Source organism: Lissotriton vulgaris, unplaced genomic scaffold (assembly GCF_964263255.1).
Source record: "Lissotriton vulgaris unplaced genomic scaffold, aLisVul1.2 SCAFFOLD_371, whole genome shotgun sequence".
Lineage (NCBI taxonomy): Eukaryota > Metazoa > Chordata > Amphibia > Caudata > Salamandridae > Lissotriton > Lissotriton vulgaris.
In genome coordinates, this window is record NW_028253580.1 from 475455 (window position 1) to 492285 (window position 16831).

Sequence of the window (16831 nt, forward strand, 5' to 3'; positions counted from 1 at the left end):
CTGACACCCATTGTTAAGGATTATGACTGGACTGTCTGCGTAAGCAAATGACTGAATAAGCAAAAGACAGAACTGCCCAAAACCAGTCACAGAGCTGAACTATTGGAATATACAAACTCTGCTTGTAAACTTAGTACAACAATGGGCCAATAACTTGTAACCAGTGTACCAAGATGTTTCGACCAGAAAATATCAAGCTCAACCAGTGCGGCCTGAAAAGCTCCTCTTCTGAGCTCTAGAGTTTGGGTACTCCTCTTGCCAGGTACAGGAACAGAAACGTAGGCATTTCTACAGATTGCTAGAAGAAGGCAGCCGTAGGGCATGCCTTGAAGAAAGGAGCTGAATACCGCCTAGCAGAACTTAATGAAGAAACTGATTTTCCAAAACTAGGCTTTTATATAGCCACTTGGCTGATATAATGTGGATTATAAACATTTTTCAGCAGGAAAAACATGACAAAAATATTTGTGGGGTGAGTGGTCACTGGACTCTAATGACAGACAATGACGATTTGTAACCCAACTAAATGGTACTCATTTATTGAGCTATGAAAGATTAACGGCTAAATGGACTCACTGATAATCTAGTCTGTAACCTCCGAGGGAATGAAACACGGATCCCTGTAAAGCATGTGTTAATGCATTAAGCAGCTAAACCTGGTAGTTCCTATAATGCAGAGAAAGAGGCCACCCACATCAACTCAATCCAAAAATGTATATATCCAAAAATTGGGTATGTCTCAGCACACAAGGCAATATAAAAATCCTACTGATGACCCAGAAATGTCTTCAACTGCTCATTCTTGTACCACTCCCCTAAAATCAGTGCTCGACAAACTCCTTACAAATTCTATAAAAAGCAAATCCCTCATGCAATTACTGTTACAGGAGTAGGTCCTCATTGTGCATGCCTACTCTATTATCTTCTCTTTAATCCCAAACTACTTGCATTAATGATGCTATTAACACATTTCTTCCGATAAGCGTTATATCATCCAAATATTGCAGGTGCTCACATCCTCTCCCCTTTAGGCACACATACTCCAGTCCTTTGGTGATCAAAGTCATCCGATGAATTGTTCCATTATATCCTGAATGCATATGGGTTGCCCACCAAATGGAAGCTGGGATCGCCATAGAAAATCAAAGTGCAGACCATGAGAACCACTGTGAAGGACAGTTACTCAAACACCCGTGATATGCAGCACACACAAAATAATACATAAAAAAGACCTTAAAACTCTAAGCACTCCTAGAGCTGTCAGAGACATGGTCAAAAGTGCCATTCCATGATTCAAAATCTGGATTGTGAAGATGCTCATTGAGGGGACCATAGAGCATTACTTTTTCAGGTACACTATGAACACACTGAACAAAAAATAGTTTTCCACGGGGAGAGCAAATATCACTGCCATACATTATCAATAATTTTCTGACCTGAAAGACAATGTTTCTTTAAGGAATGGATCTTGTGTGCGGCACAATGGCCTGGTATTGGGAGAAAGAGCACATTTGATTCCAAATAAGTCACATTAACAAACCACAAACTAGGTCTGAATTTAAAAGCATTTAGTTGCACATGAGGTTTCATCAGTATTCCCAAATTAAACATGGACAAGATTTCCAACCTCAAAACAATGTTGAGTTTTCATAGTACTTACTTATTTGGTTTAAATTTTGGTCTCGCTGTTAATGGGTTTTCTGCTCGGTTTTCCAGAACTTCAATGTAATGAAGTTTCTTTTGTGGACCAGTTAGAAAAGGCACAGCTGTCTTTAATTTCACTTTTTTATGTTCTCCTATTGTAGTTTCACTGTCACCAAGTTTATCATCAATGGTAACTTGCTGGATAGCACTTATCAGCATGTCCGTGTTAATTTCCTCAGGTTCCTTCTGGGGATCATTTGTATTGCTGTTCACATCAGTTATTGAGAAGGCACTGCTTTCAGACTTGCTCGATTCTTTTACATTGTTTATGTCAAAAATCTTTTCTGTATCTTCTTTTTGGCTCACAGCAATCTTTGTCTTATTACACGTAATTATAGAATCGTTTTCTTTTTGAATTTCTGTCACACTAGGCTGGTTTTCGCTGCAATTGTCACTTAAAGTTAAGGCAGTTGGCACATGTACAGTTTGCATTTGGGGCTCTGGAGTAATAGTGCTTGATTTGCTCTTGCTTACATTGTTAAGGTTCTCCTGAAAATCAATTCTAAAAGCAGATAACAGTTCGGTTGTTTTTTTCAGCTCTTCCTGCTCTGCGATGACAATTCTCAGGGTTTCAACAAAGTCCGACATCTTTTTACCTTTATCTGGAAGTTTAGAAATGAATGCCCTAAATGAAAAGAAAATAGAGACAGGTCAACAAAGAACACATCCGTTCAGATTAGTACAAAAATAAATACCTTAGTCTAAGTCAACTGGGTTTTGAGAGAAGACTCATCATGCTAAGATGGACTACCACAGCTGTCTAGAAAATCGAATGCAATGCCATTTTTTCAAAATAAAAATTACTCTTCATATAGCAGAAATCAAATCATTGTGTCATGGCACTTGACAGTTGTCAGAATCAACTGCACTCATTTGGGTGGAAATTATGTAAGACTGTAAAAGAGAAGCCCAGAGGGCAGTGGTTAGAATGAGGGTGGAGGTATTGAGCTGTTACTTTAAGAACTGATATCCCTTGATTTGGTAGCTTGAGGCTCGAAGAAGCACTGAGGACCAGGGCAGGAGACTATGAGAGGGCCTTAAAGTAGTCACAAAAGAGCAGGCGATCCAAACTTAGGGGTAAATGGAAGGGTATATGTGTGTGTACAGAGAGAGGTTTGTGGACAATGTGAACTGCCTGTGTGTGAGGGTAGTTATTTACACAATGTGCAATCGGCCAGATGGATCAGAACACTGACGTACTAGGGGTGAAGGAGTTACTGGTGCTGCTCGTTTACATATGAACATTACGAAACAGCCAGGCCATGGTAAATGTCCAAGTAGGCAGAGTGACTGGACACGTAGGTTTGATCCGATGAAAGGTATAAGCTCAGTATATATGTGATCTAATGGCTAAGTTGCCATCATTGAGAACAAACAAGCAAGACTGTTCCTAAAGTAGAAACCATATACGTGGTGAGAGGAGACTTCGATGTAGATGTATATCAAAGCCAAAAGATCCCCCAGAAACCTCGGAATATTTACCATCCAATGCTATGATTAGGCAGAATCAGCAACGCTGGATGAGTGGCCCGAAAGAATCAATGTCTGATTCCATATCGATACAATACTGATGCTGAACAAATGGAAGACAATCAAATAACTCCATAGCTCTTAACTATGTGACGAGGATGGCTTTCACTCAGAACTATTACACATGATGGACCTAGACGTTCAACTAGTTTGATGTTCCCATAAATCCCGCCCTGCAGACTGAAAAGACAGAACTGCCTGGAAGTCACTTTGGGAACATGGGGGCAGTTGACAGCTACGTAGATAAACAGCCGTTACTGTGCACACAACAAATGATTTAAAATAACAGATAGCAACAGTGCCTTCTCGGTCTACATAGTACAAACTAAGCCCGATGTCTCTGTCGGCTGCTTCTTACCGAAACTTAAAAAGCATTTCTTAGTTCCTTTCAGTCACCCAGTCCAATAGCGTGCTGCAATAATGAGTTCATGCATGGTCGCCAGATGCTCAAATGTATTAACTACCTCTAATAGAGCAAGGGGTCATCCCTGTTAAGGTTTCATATTGGTAGGGACGGTAGATGGAAGGTAAATGTATGTGGCCCTGCAAATGGATGGTCAAACTAATGACACCACATAGAAAGGGAAAGCAGGGTATATGAGACCAAATCTGTCAATCTAATAGTGTCATAGGTTCCATACAAGAGCATACCGGTGTAGGGTTGAGAGATGCCTGCAATTCACTTTAGATCAATAAGCGACCAAAATGACGCGCATGAACTCCATGGTAGGGCGTTTGAGGAAAGAACGTGCTGGGAATACACAGAATTGCTATAAAAACTGTAAATTGGTTTTTGTTTAACTTATGCACCTAAAACTAAATAAAAGATTTAAACCATAAAAACAGTAAATAGGTGTTAGAAAATCTATTACCAGGGTGCTATGCGTAGTCAGTTTGCATGACTATGCAACAGACAATCCACAAGCAAGTTTTGAAAAGTTTTTTCTAGTTGTGCACCACTTACCGGAGGCTTGACACTAAGTGCTTACGGCCCACGGAGAAAACATGAAGTGGCATCAAATGGCAATCATTTTCTTTAAAGTTCTAAGATGTGGATGCCAATCGATGAGCCGTAAATAAAAAACAATTTAAATGCAAAAGATTTTTTGGGAAAAGGCCCAGGTAGAAAATTGCCCAGTAGAAAATTGCAGCCCTCTGAAAAAATATATATATAAATATATTACACAGTGGCAGACACCCCTATTTAGTTATAGTTATGTCAGAGTTTTCTTAGAAAGAGCATTTTTTGTTTTGCTAATACCTTTAGTGCAGTTTAACAAATCTTCGCAAAACTATCCAAATAAAAGTTCACCCACCTTTGCTCCTTCCTAGAATGTTTCAGGGTGATCCATCAAGCTGCACAACACGTTTTTCCAATGCGATTTCCCAGAGGAATTTTGGGAAGTGACACAGAAAAAATGCCTCAACAGAATTACACCAAATCTGGCAAAAAGCTAGATATTTACTTACAAAGCATGCTTTTTGCAATTTGGTTAAAATCTGTTTTTGCCATTTTTGGAACGGTTGGTTCTGCTGGACTCCAGTGGTACTGCAAATTCTATAAATAGAGTGGCTTGATTAACAGGGAGGGCTTTTCCTCCCATTGGCCCATTCAGTCCTGCAGGACTGAACAATGTGATTGGCTTGCTGCAACTCAAGCAGAGGAGTTGCTGCCACTATTATAGGACCCAGGGACTAAGTCCAGGTGTTGTGAAACTACAGTACAAATAAGATATAAGCAGGAATGGTAGTGGTACCCCGTCCCTTTGGGTATTGGGAGAGTGGGAAGTGGGCTAGAGGGGACCAAACAGCTTCATAATAAAATGCAAAAATAAGTCTCGCCCCATGTGTCCTGTGACACACAGCCCGGACTCCAGCGGGATCACACTAGGGGTCCATGCGAGAATACTGGGGGGTGGGGTGCCACTGGAAAGAAATATGAATCCAACCGCCTATAGGACTTTTCGCAGACCAACCCTCTTCAAACACTAATTTCATGTTAGCTGGCTGAACCCAATCTGTGCACGGCCTTCGCCCTGTGTCAAGCCCTTTACGGACAGCCAACCCTTAGTGGGCAACCAATTGTACCCATTTGGTATGCCCCTGCTGCACACGGTCTTTGACCTGTGCACAGCCTCTTAAGGACAGCCAATGCCCTCCAGTCTCTCAAACCCCCTCTGGGGTTGTCGAACACTTAGTACGCATCGCATCCTCTCTGTACCAAAACCTTCACAGATAGCCAACCCCTTGTGGACAACCAAACGCACATGGGAGGGCAACCATCTGCTGGCCATGGTCTTTGTCCTGTGTATAATCCCTCATGAACAGCGTATTCACTGCAAACATCCAAATCCCCTTAGGTGGCCAAAACCCCACTACGCCCTGTGCATACCTCCTCACAGAGTCCACTCCCTTCAGACAGCATTGCCACATAGGTGGGCAAATCTCTAGTAAATATGACTTTTGCTCTATGGTGAAGCATTTGGAGACAACCAATCCCTTGTCTGCAATTAACCGTAGAAGGATGAGGGAGCCCCTTGTCGGTACGGTCGTCACATAGTGGACAACCTGTCACAAGTAGGTTTTACCGTTCACAAGACCCAGACCACTTAAATAGCAATTATTTGTGTTTTGGAATTTTAATTGAGGTCTACATAGGAAGTGCAAAATCCAAATGTAGACATACATTTACACAGTCCTAGTTACAACAACATTACAAAAGGAACGACGTTAAAAAGTGCTGACGTGCAAAATGCAATTACGACATATAAAACCATGTGATTTGAATTTGAGAAAAAAAAAAATCACATATAGACTTAAAAAGTGCAAAAGGTGCACAGGCAATTATGTTTGCAGCTATGCAAACATAATTGCAACTAACAGGGACAAAACAAGGGATTAATACACAAAAACATTTAAAAAAGTGAAAAAAATATTTGCGCAAACCATCTAATGGGGATGTGGAGGGAGGGCAAAAAGACACTGATGAGCTTCAACTGATGACAGTATATTCTATTTTTAAAAGACTGATCTTACATAGTGTTGACGTGCATAGTGCAAATAAGGGCACACGAATGACACATGTTTTAAATCTTGTATATGGGTAGTGCAAAGTACATGAAGTCTCTCTTCCTTGGGTACGCCTTCCCAAATTCCTGTGATCGCACGGCCCAGAGGGGGTAAATTTGGCCGTACAAGCAAACCAAGCCTTTTTTACTTGGATGCGCCTTCAAAAATTCCAGTGATCACACAGCACAGAGGGAGTAAATTTGGCCTTAAAAGCAAAACAAGTCTGCATACTCCACAAGGAAGATTCCAGTAAGGTAAGGCCGAGGCTTTTTCCATATACAACTTTCCTGATCAACCATATTTCTCATCTGCTGTAGGCAAAGCAAAAGATTCCTTTTCATGCTTAAAGATTTCTTCAAAAAGCTTATTAAAAGAGATGTTGGCAGTGGAAGATTCCCAATTTGAACAACCTCAAACATTTCATTAGCTTTGATAAAGAAATTTTAAAAAATTCACTTTTCTTTATGTGGCAGTCAAAAATTTCGTGCCTCAATGCAGCTCTAATTGACCCCTTTTCACTTATAAGCCGGCACTGTGACCCTCCTGACTCGCTCAGAAGAGGTCGCTCCCCACGCTCCCTGGCTCCTGGTATCGTAGCGCTATTACGCTCCCTCTGTTCATTACTGCTGACAGCTGATTTGAGCATCGCTCGCTTTGCTAGCATTGTCTTTTGTATTATTGTTTGTGCTTGCTTGTAATTTCGTTGCGCTGTACTGCTTTAGCATTGGTCTCATTGCCTTGTCATTAGGAGCTGCCTGGTACGATCGTGGAACTACATTGAATTGCACTGTTCGCATTGCTCTGTGAGTCATTTGTGCCCGATTGTGCCTCTGCCCATATCTTTGAGACACCACAGACTGTGCCCCAATCTACCCATGTTTCGCTTTTGCTTTGCAGCCATTTTGTTGTTGTTGTGCCTCATAGCCCGTCACTCCACCACGCTCCCGCCTCCCCGCTGCTCCTCCCTCGCCCCGCCTCCCTCCGCTATCCACATATGACGAAGACAATTGCGTGCAGCGTCCACGCGCAGCGGACGTGCCCTATGCGCGCCTAAGGCGCGCCAAAGGTAAGCCCGTCTACGCCCGTCCGCGCCTGGACCGCGCCCAGCGCCAGACCCCCGCAAAATACACTCCACCCGCATAACGTACGACTCCGCAACCCTCTCAGCACTTAACCCCGGCCGTCTCCCAAACTGCTACCATGCCGCCCCAGGACACACCCATGGACCCTTCACCTGCCACTCCTGCAAGTTCGACTGCATCAGGACCCACACCAAATCCACAAACTCCAAACAGAGCTCCGACACGAACAACCTGCAGTGCATCCTGCTCAACACCCGCTCGGTCCCCAGACACGCCATTGAACTTTGGAACCTACTCGACACCACATCGCCGGACGTCGCCTTTCTTACAGAAACCTGGATGAACGCCTCATCAGCGCCTGACATCGCCATAGCCATCCCGGACGGCTACAAGATCATCCGAAAGGACCGCAGCAACCAAATAGGAGGCATCGCCATCGTACATAAGAACACCATCCGCATCACGACCAGTTCCGACGATAACCTAGCAGCCGCCGAACACCTTCACTGCCAGATCCACACCGACCCCAAGACCACACTCAGAGGCACCCTCATCTACAGGCCTCCAGGACCCCGCACACAATTCAGCGAAGACATCACCGACTTCATCAGCCCACACGCCCTCCCCTCCGAGGACTACATTCTACTGGGAGACCTCAACTTCCACCTGGAAAAGAAAAACGACAACAACACTACCACCCTTCTGGACAATCTGGCCACCTCGGACTCAAACAACTTGTCAATACCCCCACCCACTAAGCCGGACACACACTCGACCCAATCTTCACCTCCAGCAAGCACATCTCCTTCAATCACACCACAGCTCTCCATTGGACGGACCATAGCTGCGTTCACTTCAACTACAAAAAGACTACGACCCACAACCACCCACAACCAATTCCCCGCAGAAACTGGAACAAACTTACCACCGACCAGCTCTTCTCATCACTTCAACAAAACCCCCCTGCCAAATCCTCGGACCCAAACCAAGCAGCCACCAACCTCACACAATGGATCACCCACAGCGCTGACGAATTAGCACCCTTGAAAAACCATCAAATCAAGCAAGGTAGCAAAAAAGCCCCCTGGTTCGATGATGACCTCAAGAAATCCAAGAAAATCTGTCGCAGCCTCGAAAAAGCCTGGCGAAAAAACTCAACCACTGACAACCTGGCCACATTCAAGAACGCCACCCGCAAGCACCACCAACTAATCCGATCCACAAAGAAATCAGCATTCAAGGATCGACTCGACAACAACTATTCAACATTGTCAAAGAGTTTACCAACCCCACCGCCGGCACCAACGGCATCACTCCATCCCAAGACCTCTGCGACTCTCTAGCCTCGTTCTTCCACAACAAAATCGCTGACATACATAACAGCTTCGGCAACCTGTCCACCCCACCCACCTCCGAACTAAAACCCCCCTCCAACAACCTTTGCGCCTGGAACCCAATCACCACTGAAGACACCATCCGCCTGATGAACTCCATCCACTCAGGACCGCCAACTGACCCATGTCCCCACCACATCTTCAACAAAGCAGACTCCATTATCGCACCCCATCTCCGAGACGTCATCAACTGCTCCCTCAACTCCGCTACCTTCCCGGAAAGCTGGAAACATGGCGAACTCAGCGCCCTCCTGAAGAAACCCACAGCAGACCCCACTGAACTTAAGAACTACCGCCCCATTTCCCTCCTCCCATTCCCTGCCAAAGTCATTGAGAAAGCCGTCAACAGTCAGCTAGCTGCCTTCCTCGAATCCAACAAATCCCTCGACCCTTCACAGTCCGGCTTCCGAGCCAAACACAGCACCGAGACTGCCCTCATCTCAGCAACAGACGACATTCGAGCTCTACTGGACAACGGGGAAACAACTGCCCTCATCCTAGTTGACCTTTCGGCGGCCTTCAACACAGTCTGTCATAGCACTCTTATACAACGCCTCAGCAACGTCGGAATTCAAGGAAAAGCATTGCACTGCATCATCTTGTTCCTCGCCGGAAGAACCCAGTGAGTCCGCCTCCCCCCCTTGCTAAGGCGTTGTATGAGGGTGCTATGACAGACTGTGTCGAAGGTTGCGGAGAGGTCAAGTAGGATGAGGGCAGCTGTTTCTCCGTTGTCCAGTAGAGTTCGAATGTCGTCTGTTGCTGCGATGAGGGCGGTTTCGGTGCTGTGTTTGGCTCGGAAGCCGGACTGTGAGGGGTCGAGGGATTTGTTGGATTCGAGGAAGGCGGCGAGCTGACTGTTGACGGCTTTCTCAATGACTTTGGCAGGGAATGGGAGGAGTGAGATGGGGCGGTAGTTCTTAAGTTCAGTGGGGTCTGCTGTGGGTTTCTTTAGAAGGGCGCTGAGTTCGGCAAGTTTCCAGCTTTCCGGGAAGGTAGCGGAGTTGAAGGAGCAGTTGATGACGTCAAGGAGATGGGGTGCGATAATGGAGTCTGCTTTGTTGAAAATGTGGTGGGGATATGGGTCGGTTGGCGATCCCGAGTGGATGGAGTTCATCAGGCGGATGGTGTCTTCAGTGGTGATTGGGTTCCAGTCGCAAAGGATGTTAGAGGGCGGTTTTGGTTCGGAAGTGGGTGGAGTGGACTGGTCTTCGGACTGGTTTCCAAAACTGTTATGTATGTTGGCAATTTTGTTGTGGAAGAATGAGGCTAGGGAGTCGCAGAGGTCTTGGGAGGGAGTGATGTCGTTGGTGCGGGCGGTGGGGTTGGTAAATTCTTTGACGATGTTGAATAGTTCCTTGCTGTTTTGGGCGTTGTTGTCAAGACGATCCTTGAATGCTGATTTCTTGGTGGATCTGATCAGTTGGTGGTGTTTGCGGGTGGCGTTCTTGAAGGTGGTCAGGTTGTCAGAGGTTGAGTTTTTTCTCCAGGCTTTCTCGAGGGAACAACAGAACTTCTTGGATTTCTTAAGGTCATCGTTGAACCAGGGGGCTTTTTTGCTACCATGCTTGATTTGATGGTTTTTCAAGGGAGCTAGTTCGTCGGCGCTGTGGGTGATCCATTGTGTGAGGTTGGTGGCTGCTTGGTTTGGGTCCGATGATTTGGCGGGAGGGTTTTGGTGAAGCGATGTGAAGAGCTGGTCGGTGGTAATTTTGTTCCAGTTTCTTCGGGGAATAGGTTGTGGGGGGTTGTGGGTCGTGGTCTTTTTGTAGTTGAAGTGAACGCAGCTGTGGTCAGTCCAGTGGGGCGCTGTTGTGTGATTGAAGGAGATATGCTTGCTGGATGTGAAGATTGGGTCTAGCGTGTGTCCGGCATAGTGGGTGGGGGTATTGACAAGTTGTTCGAGTCCGAGGTGGCCAGGTTGTCCAGAAGGGTGGTAGTGTTGTTGTCGTTTTTCTTTTCCAGGTGGAAGTTGAGGTCTCCCAGTAGAATGTAGTCCTCGGAGGGGAGGGCGTGTGGGCTGATGAAGTCGGTGATGTCTTCGCTGAATTGTTTGCGGGGTCCTGGAGGCCTGTAGATGAGGGTGCCTCTGAGTGTGGTCTTGGGGTCGGTGTGGATCTGGAAGTGAAGTTGTTCGACGGTTGCGAGGTAATCGTCGGAACTGGTTGTGATACGGATGGTGTTCTTATGGACGATGCCGATGACTCCTCCTGTTTGGTTGGTGCGGTCCTTTCGGATGATCTTGTAGCCGTCCAGGATGGCTTTGGCGATGTCCGGTGCTGATGAGGCGTTCATCCAGGTTTCTGTAAGGAAGGCGACATCCGGCGACGTAGTGTCGAGTAGGTTCCAGAGTTCAATGGCGTGTCTGTGGACCGAGCGGGTGTTGAGCAGGATGCATTTTAGGTGGTTCGTGTTGGAGCTCTGTTTGGAGTTTGTGGATTTGGTGTGGGTCCTGATGCAGTCGAACTTGCACGAGTGGCAGGTGAAGGGTCCATGGGTGTGTCCTGGGGCGGCTTGGTAGCAGTTTGATGGGCGGCCAGGGTTAAGGGATGAGAGGGTTGCGGCGTCGCACGTTATGCGGGCAGAGTGGATTTTGCGGGGGCCAGGGGGTATGGCGCTGGGCACGGTCCAGGCGCGGACGGGCGTAGACGGGCTTACCTTTGGCGCACCTTCGGCGCGCTTCTGCTGCACGCAAAAGCATCTGTCATGAGTGGATAGTGGAGGGGTGGGGCGAGGGAGGAGCAGCTGGGAGGCAGGGTGGAGAGGCTGGCTACGAGGCACAACAACAAATGGCAGTGAAAGTAGAACCGAAACAGGACAACAGGACGAGATTGGGGCACAAAGGGCAGTGGCACCGGCACAAACAGGCGCTAATTATAAAATTAAGCAATGCGAGCGCTAAATATGCAGATTTAAATGCGAGCAATGGACAAACTAGCACAATTACAATGCGAGCAATGGACAGCAGTAGTGAGCAGTAGCAGGCACTAATTCTTTACAGTCAATTCAAGCAAAGCGCTACGATACCCAGGAAAGGAGTGTGGGTGAAGAACAGCCGTTTAAAACTGAACTCAGACAAAACGGAAGTCCTCATCTTAGGATCATCCCCCTCCGCCTGGGACGACTCATAGTGGCCTCCGGCCTTGGGAAACGCACCCACACCAAAGGACCACGCACGTAACCTGGGCTTCATCCTAGACTCCTCCCTCTCAATGACCAGACAAGTCAACGCCGTCTTATCATGCTTCAACATCCTATGCATGCTCAAAAAAATCTTCCGCTGGATCTCCACCGAAACAAGAAAGACGGTCACCCACGCACTGGTCACAAGGCGACCACTACATGACAGTTTAAGTAGCAACTTCAGGATATCAACTGTGTTGTTGTCTTTAAAAGCGCAATATAATCATAGAGTTTAAGAACTAGATGCCATTATACAACTCCCATTTCTATTTAAGGCAGAATGAGGGGGATATCTCCACACGGTTCTATACACAGCGGGTTGTTGCAATAACCTAATCAAACGTTTCCTAATATGGCAATTTGATTGTGAGCCTTATGTGGGTCCGTGCATTGTTCAATCAGAAGGGTATAAAGATACACTCTTCGGGACAGACACCCGCATTGCATCTCTCATGTGAGAACGTACAGAAAGGAATAGAGAGATACTGAATACCTCAATACCTCTAAAATAGTAACTTCTTCCCGCAGTGATACCCCAAAAGTATATATATATATATATACATATGTATATATACACAATTTAAATAACATCTGAAACATTGATATTACCTACTACAGGGGAAATGCATCACATAGGTTATTTCATACATGCTTATATCTATTGTTCCAGATAAAACGTGTGGGAGATAAATATGATATAAATGGCAGAGGACTCCATCTAGAATCCCTTCCAGATGTAGTTGCAAAATCCTTAAGTAAGTATAAACAGACTAGATTGATAACAACGGTAATCAGGAACGCCATTGGGTGGCTTTTGTCAAAGACTGTTCTTCATTTATCATTTATCCCTTTAAAGCACCGTAGACCAGCTATCAGATATATGAAGATAACTGTTCACATTTGTTTCCAATTTCTAAGATGCTGGAGTGCCATTATTTAAATATATTGTGAGTATTACAACCCAATCCCACAATAATATTATAAGACTAGCACGCTAAAATAAACTTTTTCTCAAATTAAAACTTTAGCACAGACTTTAGAGTAATCTTTTTTTTAAAAATATTGTCCAAATTCATTTTTACAGATTGAGTAACCCTTAGGAGTCATCAATCAGAACACTAATTGGTTCTTGATACTCAACAGTTGTTTACAATCAGGTACATAATAGGACAATACCTCCATAGATTATTCAAATAATCAGCTATTTTGAACAATAAAATAATGTATAGAGATGTAAATGTAAATGTAAATGTATTGCGATTTATATAGCGCACGTATCACCCGCAGGCATCAAGGCGCTTGCCTTGGGAACCCGTCCTGGTATTCCCCTGTGAGATAACCCCAGTAGGGTATCCACAAGGTGAAAGCCAGGCATCCCGCCGCGAGGGGCCGTAGTGGAGATTAAGCAAGCTATTGCCCAGAGTCGCAGAGTGTGAACCCATGAGTCGAGTAGGCACCGGAACGAGAATTATCGAGTCCGTGGAATTTTTGAGCCCAAGACCCGCCGAGGCGGGGAATTGAACCCTGGTCCAGGACCGATCTCAGCTTCCGGGTCTGCTGCCTCTAACCCCTGAGCCACACTTCTCCAATTAATTCATGTTTTCCTTATGTTACATATCATTATAGAATTGAATGAACCCATGTGACGCTTCACAGTATCTAATGAACATTGTCTTCAGCTGTCACAGATTGTAGACCATTGCTTTGCTTTAGGACTATAGGTACATTATAGGATAATGACATTAATTTATCCTTTATTCAGGGCTCGAAAAATCCCCAAAATGGTACTAGTCCTGCAGGACTAGTACCGTAAAAAAATGTCCTTGACCTAACTGCAACCTACTTGACCTCCGTCTCTGAAAGCGAAGCAAATGTAACAAGATAACAAGATTTAAAGGCATCTTTATTGCTCTAACTTTGTGAGCAATACAAATTCCTTTCAATCTTGTTATCTAGTCACATTTGCTCCGTTTTCACAGACAGAGGACAAAAGTTGGTTTGTTTTCCTACTCGCCAGAAAGGGCGAGTAGGACCTAAAAACGGCTCGACCTTGTTAAATTTAGCTTGACTATGCGAGCGATCGAGTGGAATTTTCGAGCCCTGCTTTATTCCCCAACTATCTCGTTAACACACAGGTTATAAATAATGATGAATAATTTAATAAGATTGAAGACAATAATAGTTTGGTCTATGGACAGCAAAACAGTAAGGATTACCAATGCAGTGATTTCCTGTTTCTCTTTTCTTTATTTCCATCGACCTTAGCTTGCTCATGAGCATGAATAATTAACTATCGAAGTAATAAAACTTTTTCTCTTCACGGGTGATTCAGCTGTATCTGGGTTTATTCTATTTAAGTAACTTTAAATTCCCATTTTAATTCTCCTTTTTCTGTACAGTCTATATAACCTGGATTTCGTTTTTTCACGTAATGAGTGCGTGTTTCTATACTTGTGTGTAGCGATTTAGAGAAACAGCTGCTCTCGTGTTAACATGGGCATAGACATTAAATATAGTGAAGCACTTAGTGTTAGCAATTGTATCAATATCTGATTTTCAGGCCTAGAGTGCTGTTACATGTGTCTTATTATGTTTATTGTGCGCTTTATTGTAGAAATCGTTGAGACGGTTTCGCTGACGAAGGCACAAAACACCGAAACACTTGTCATGTTCTAATCGACCGCCAGTCTTTGAAATTATTTGCCAACATAGGAACTTCCTCTCCTAGTTTTGAATTCGAATTTTTGTATAGCACGGTCATGTATTGTCTGGGATATATATATATTTTGTGTATGTGTTATGCACATATGTGGTGGTGAATTGTTAATAATGAATTATATGTATGTAAAAATAATCACTGAAAATATCAAAACAGCAAAAAAAGAAGAAGAAAGAAGAAACAATAATTACAAATATATACAGTGAATAGCCATGGGAAAAATATATAATTTTGTACCAAAAGGAACTGAATAAAATCATATGTACATATTTATCCAACATGCACTGTTATTACACAGAATTAGGCCTGTTGTTTTTGTGAAGATTAAATAATATAGATCTGTATTTAGCGTGTTTCTTTACCCCAATTACACAGAATTCTGTGCCAGGTTTGTGTTTTTAAATTACTGTTTGTATATTTATGTTAATGCATGTTTGTATGTACAGGTGTAATGCGTACCGCATCTTATCTAATGTTATATTTGGGTTTTATGCGTGCTTTTCTGGTCTATACTGGAAGAAAAATAAGAGCTGTTGACTTGACAAAGAATTAACATTCAGTACACCTCAAAGCAATGCTGATTTGCCCAACAACAGAATGATGGCATTATTGTGAAAACATGTACATTTTGAACAGCAAGATTCCACTTGAGCAGGGAATCAATATGCAAGATGCATGTATTGAATAGCAGACAGCGGCTTAAGATATGGCAGTAATCAAATATTCCACACATGCTGCACAATCGATTAATGATCGTTACAGCAGTTCTCTGACAACTATAATGTGAACAACAATATCTGAACATTATGGTGGACCACTACAAAAAATTATTGCATGATTGCCTTGTCACTCTCCTTAATTCTGCTCCAAGGAGCTCTACATATTTCACAGAATTTGTATATATTATTGTTTGGATCAACTGGGACTGTCTATTGACAAATGAGTCAATTGTCTATAAACAAAAAATTAAAAATGTATAAAACCTAAAAGGATATGGATAAATATTATGAATTTTGAAGAATGGGGAACTACAATTCCCACAATGCCTCAGAATATACATATCGGCTACTGCTATGATTGCATGAGTCTTTGAGACGTCACATGTTTTTATGTCAAATTATTGTGAACAAGGCACATTTGAGCTGAAATGCACTGGTGTTGCTTTTCTGTACTAAAGAGTTTTGCTACAAACCGTTGGAATGTGTGTGGGTGCTCATAAGAGCAATGAATTGACAAGCTGCACCTGAATTGCCGTAATTCCATAGTTTCATTGGGATATCCATAAGAAGCAATAGCTGACACCAACATGATTCAACCTGCATGGTCCTGTGTTAACAAGGACCCCCTGATACGGATCAATATCCTGGGACAGGGTAAACAATATATGTAAAATAACACTCCCAGGCATACACCTAAAGCAATTGCACAATAGATTAAACAAACAAACTAGTTCAGTTTAGAAAATATACATTTTTAATTTGATTAAAAAGGAATAATAAAAATCAGTGCATTGATCAGAATTGATAAAATGACAATATAATGATACATGTGTATTCACAAAAAAATTAAAAAGAGGTTAGATGGCATCCGGTCGACGCGTTTCGACATAATGAATATGCCTTCATCAGGACTTATACCATCAAGTTTCTATAAGAAAGATCATAACAATGTTTTACTTTTTTAGCCTCCTAACGTGAGACAATATAACAGAACTAGTTTCATGTTTGTTCCAACATTCTATTGGCAAGAAATTATTTTCACATTTATGATATACCGCTTTTTATAAACAAATATCAGACACCTACGCATATAGAAGGGTTTCAAGAACAAGCCATACTGTATTGTGTGTGTACAGACAAAGAGGTACAATGCGGCAAAAATCTTTACCAAAATACAAAGTTAACACCTTTTATCTAAAGACATATTTATACATTTTGACATCTACAAGGACTACTTTCGTGTTATCTAATCCAATAATTTGATTGATGGTTATTTCTCATTTTTCATGATACATGATGTTATTAATGTCCTCACTCAAATTACACTTGTTTGCATGTGACTTTTAGGGGCTTCATCTTGTTCTAAAGTAGAACCTACAACCTATTAATTAAGAAGAAGAGTAAAGGGATAGAAAAATAGAGCGAGAAGGAAAT

At 43.4% G+C, this 16831-nt stretch overlaps 1 protein-coding gene across 1 annotated transcript in view; it reads right to left on the reverse strand.

The window, feature by feature from the left end:
- Positions 1 to 16831, reverse strand: part of LOC147660920 (DNA-directed RNA polymerase II subunit GRINL1A-like) — a 64266-nt gene that overhangs the window by 35824 nt on the left and 11611 nt on the right. The window contains exon 2 of the mRNA XM_086951428.1: positions 1661 to 2329. Coding sequence (XP_086807554.1) covers positions 1661 to 2329 — 669 coding nt within the window. The remainder of the gene's footprint in view (positions 1 to 1660; positions 2330 to 16831) is intronic.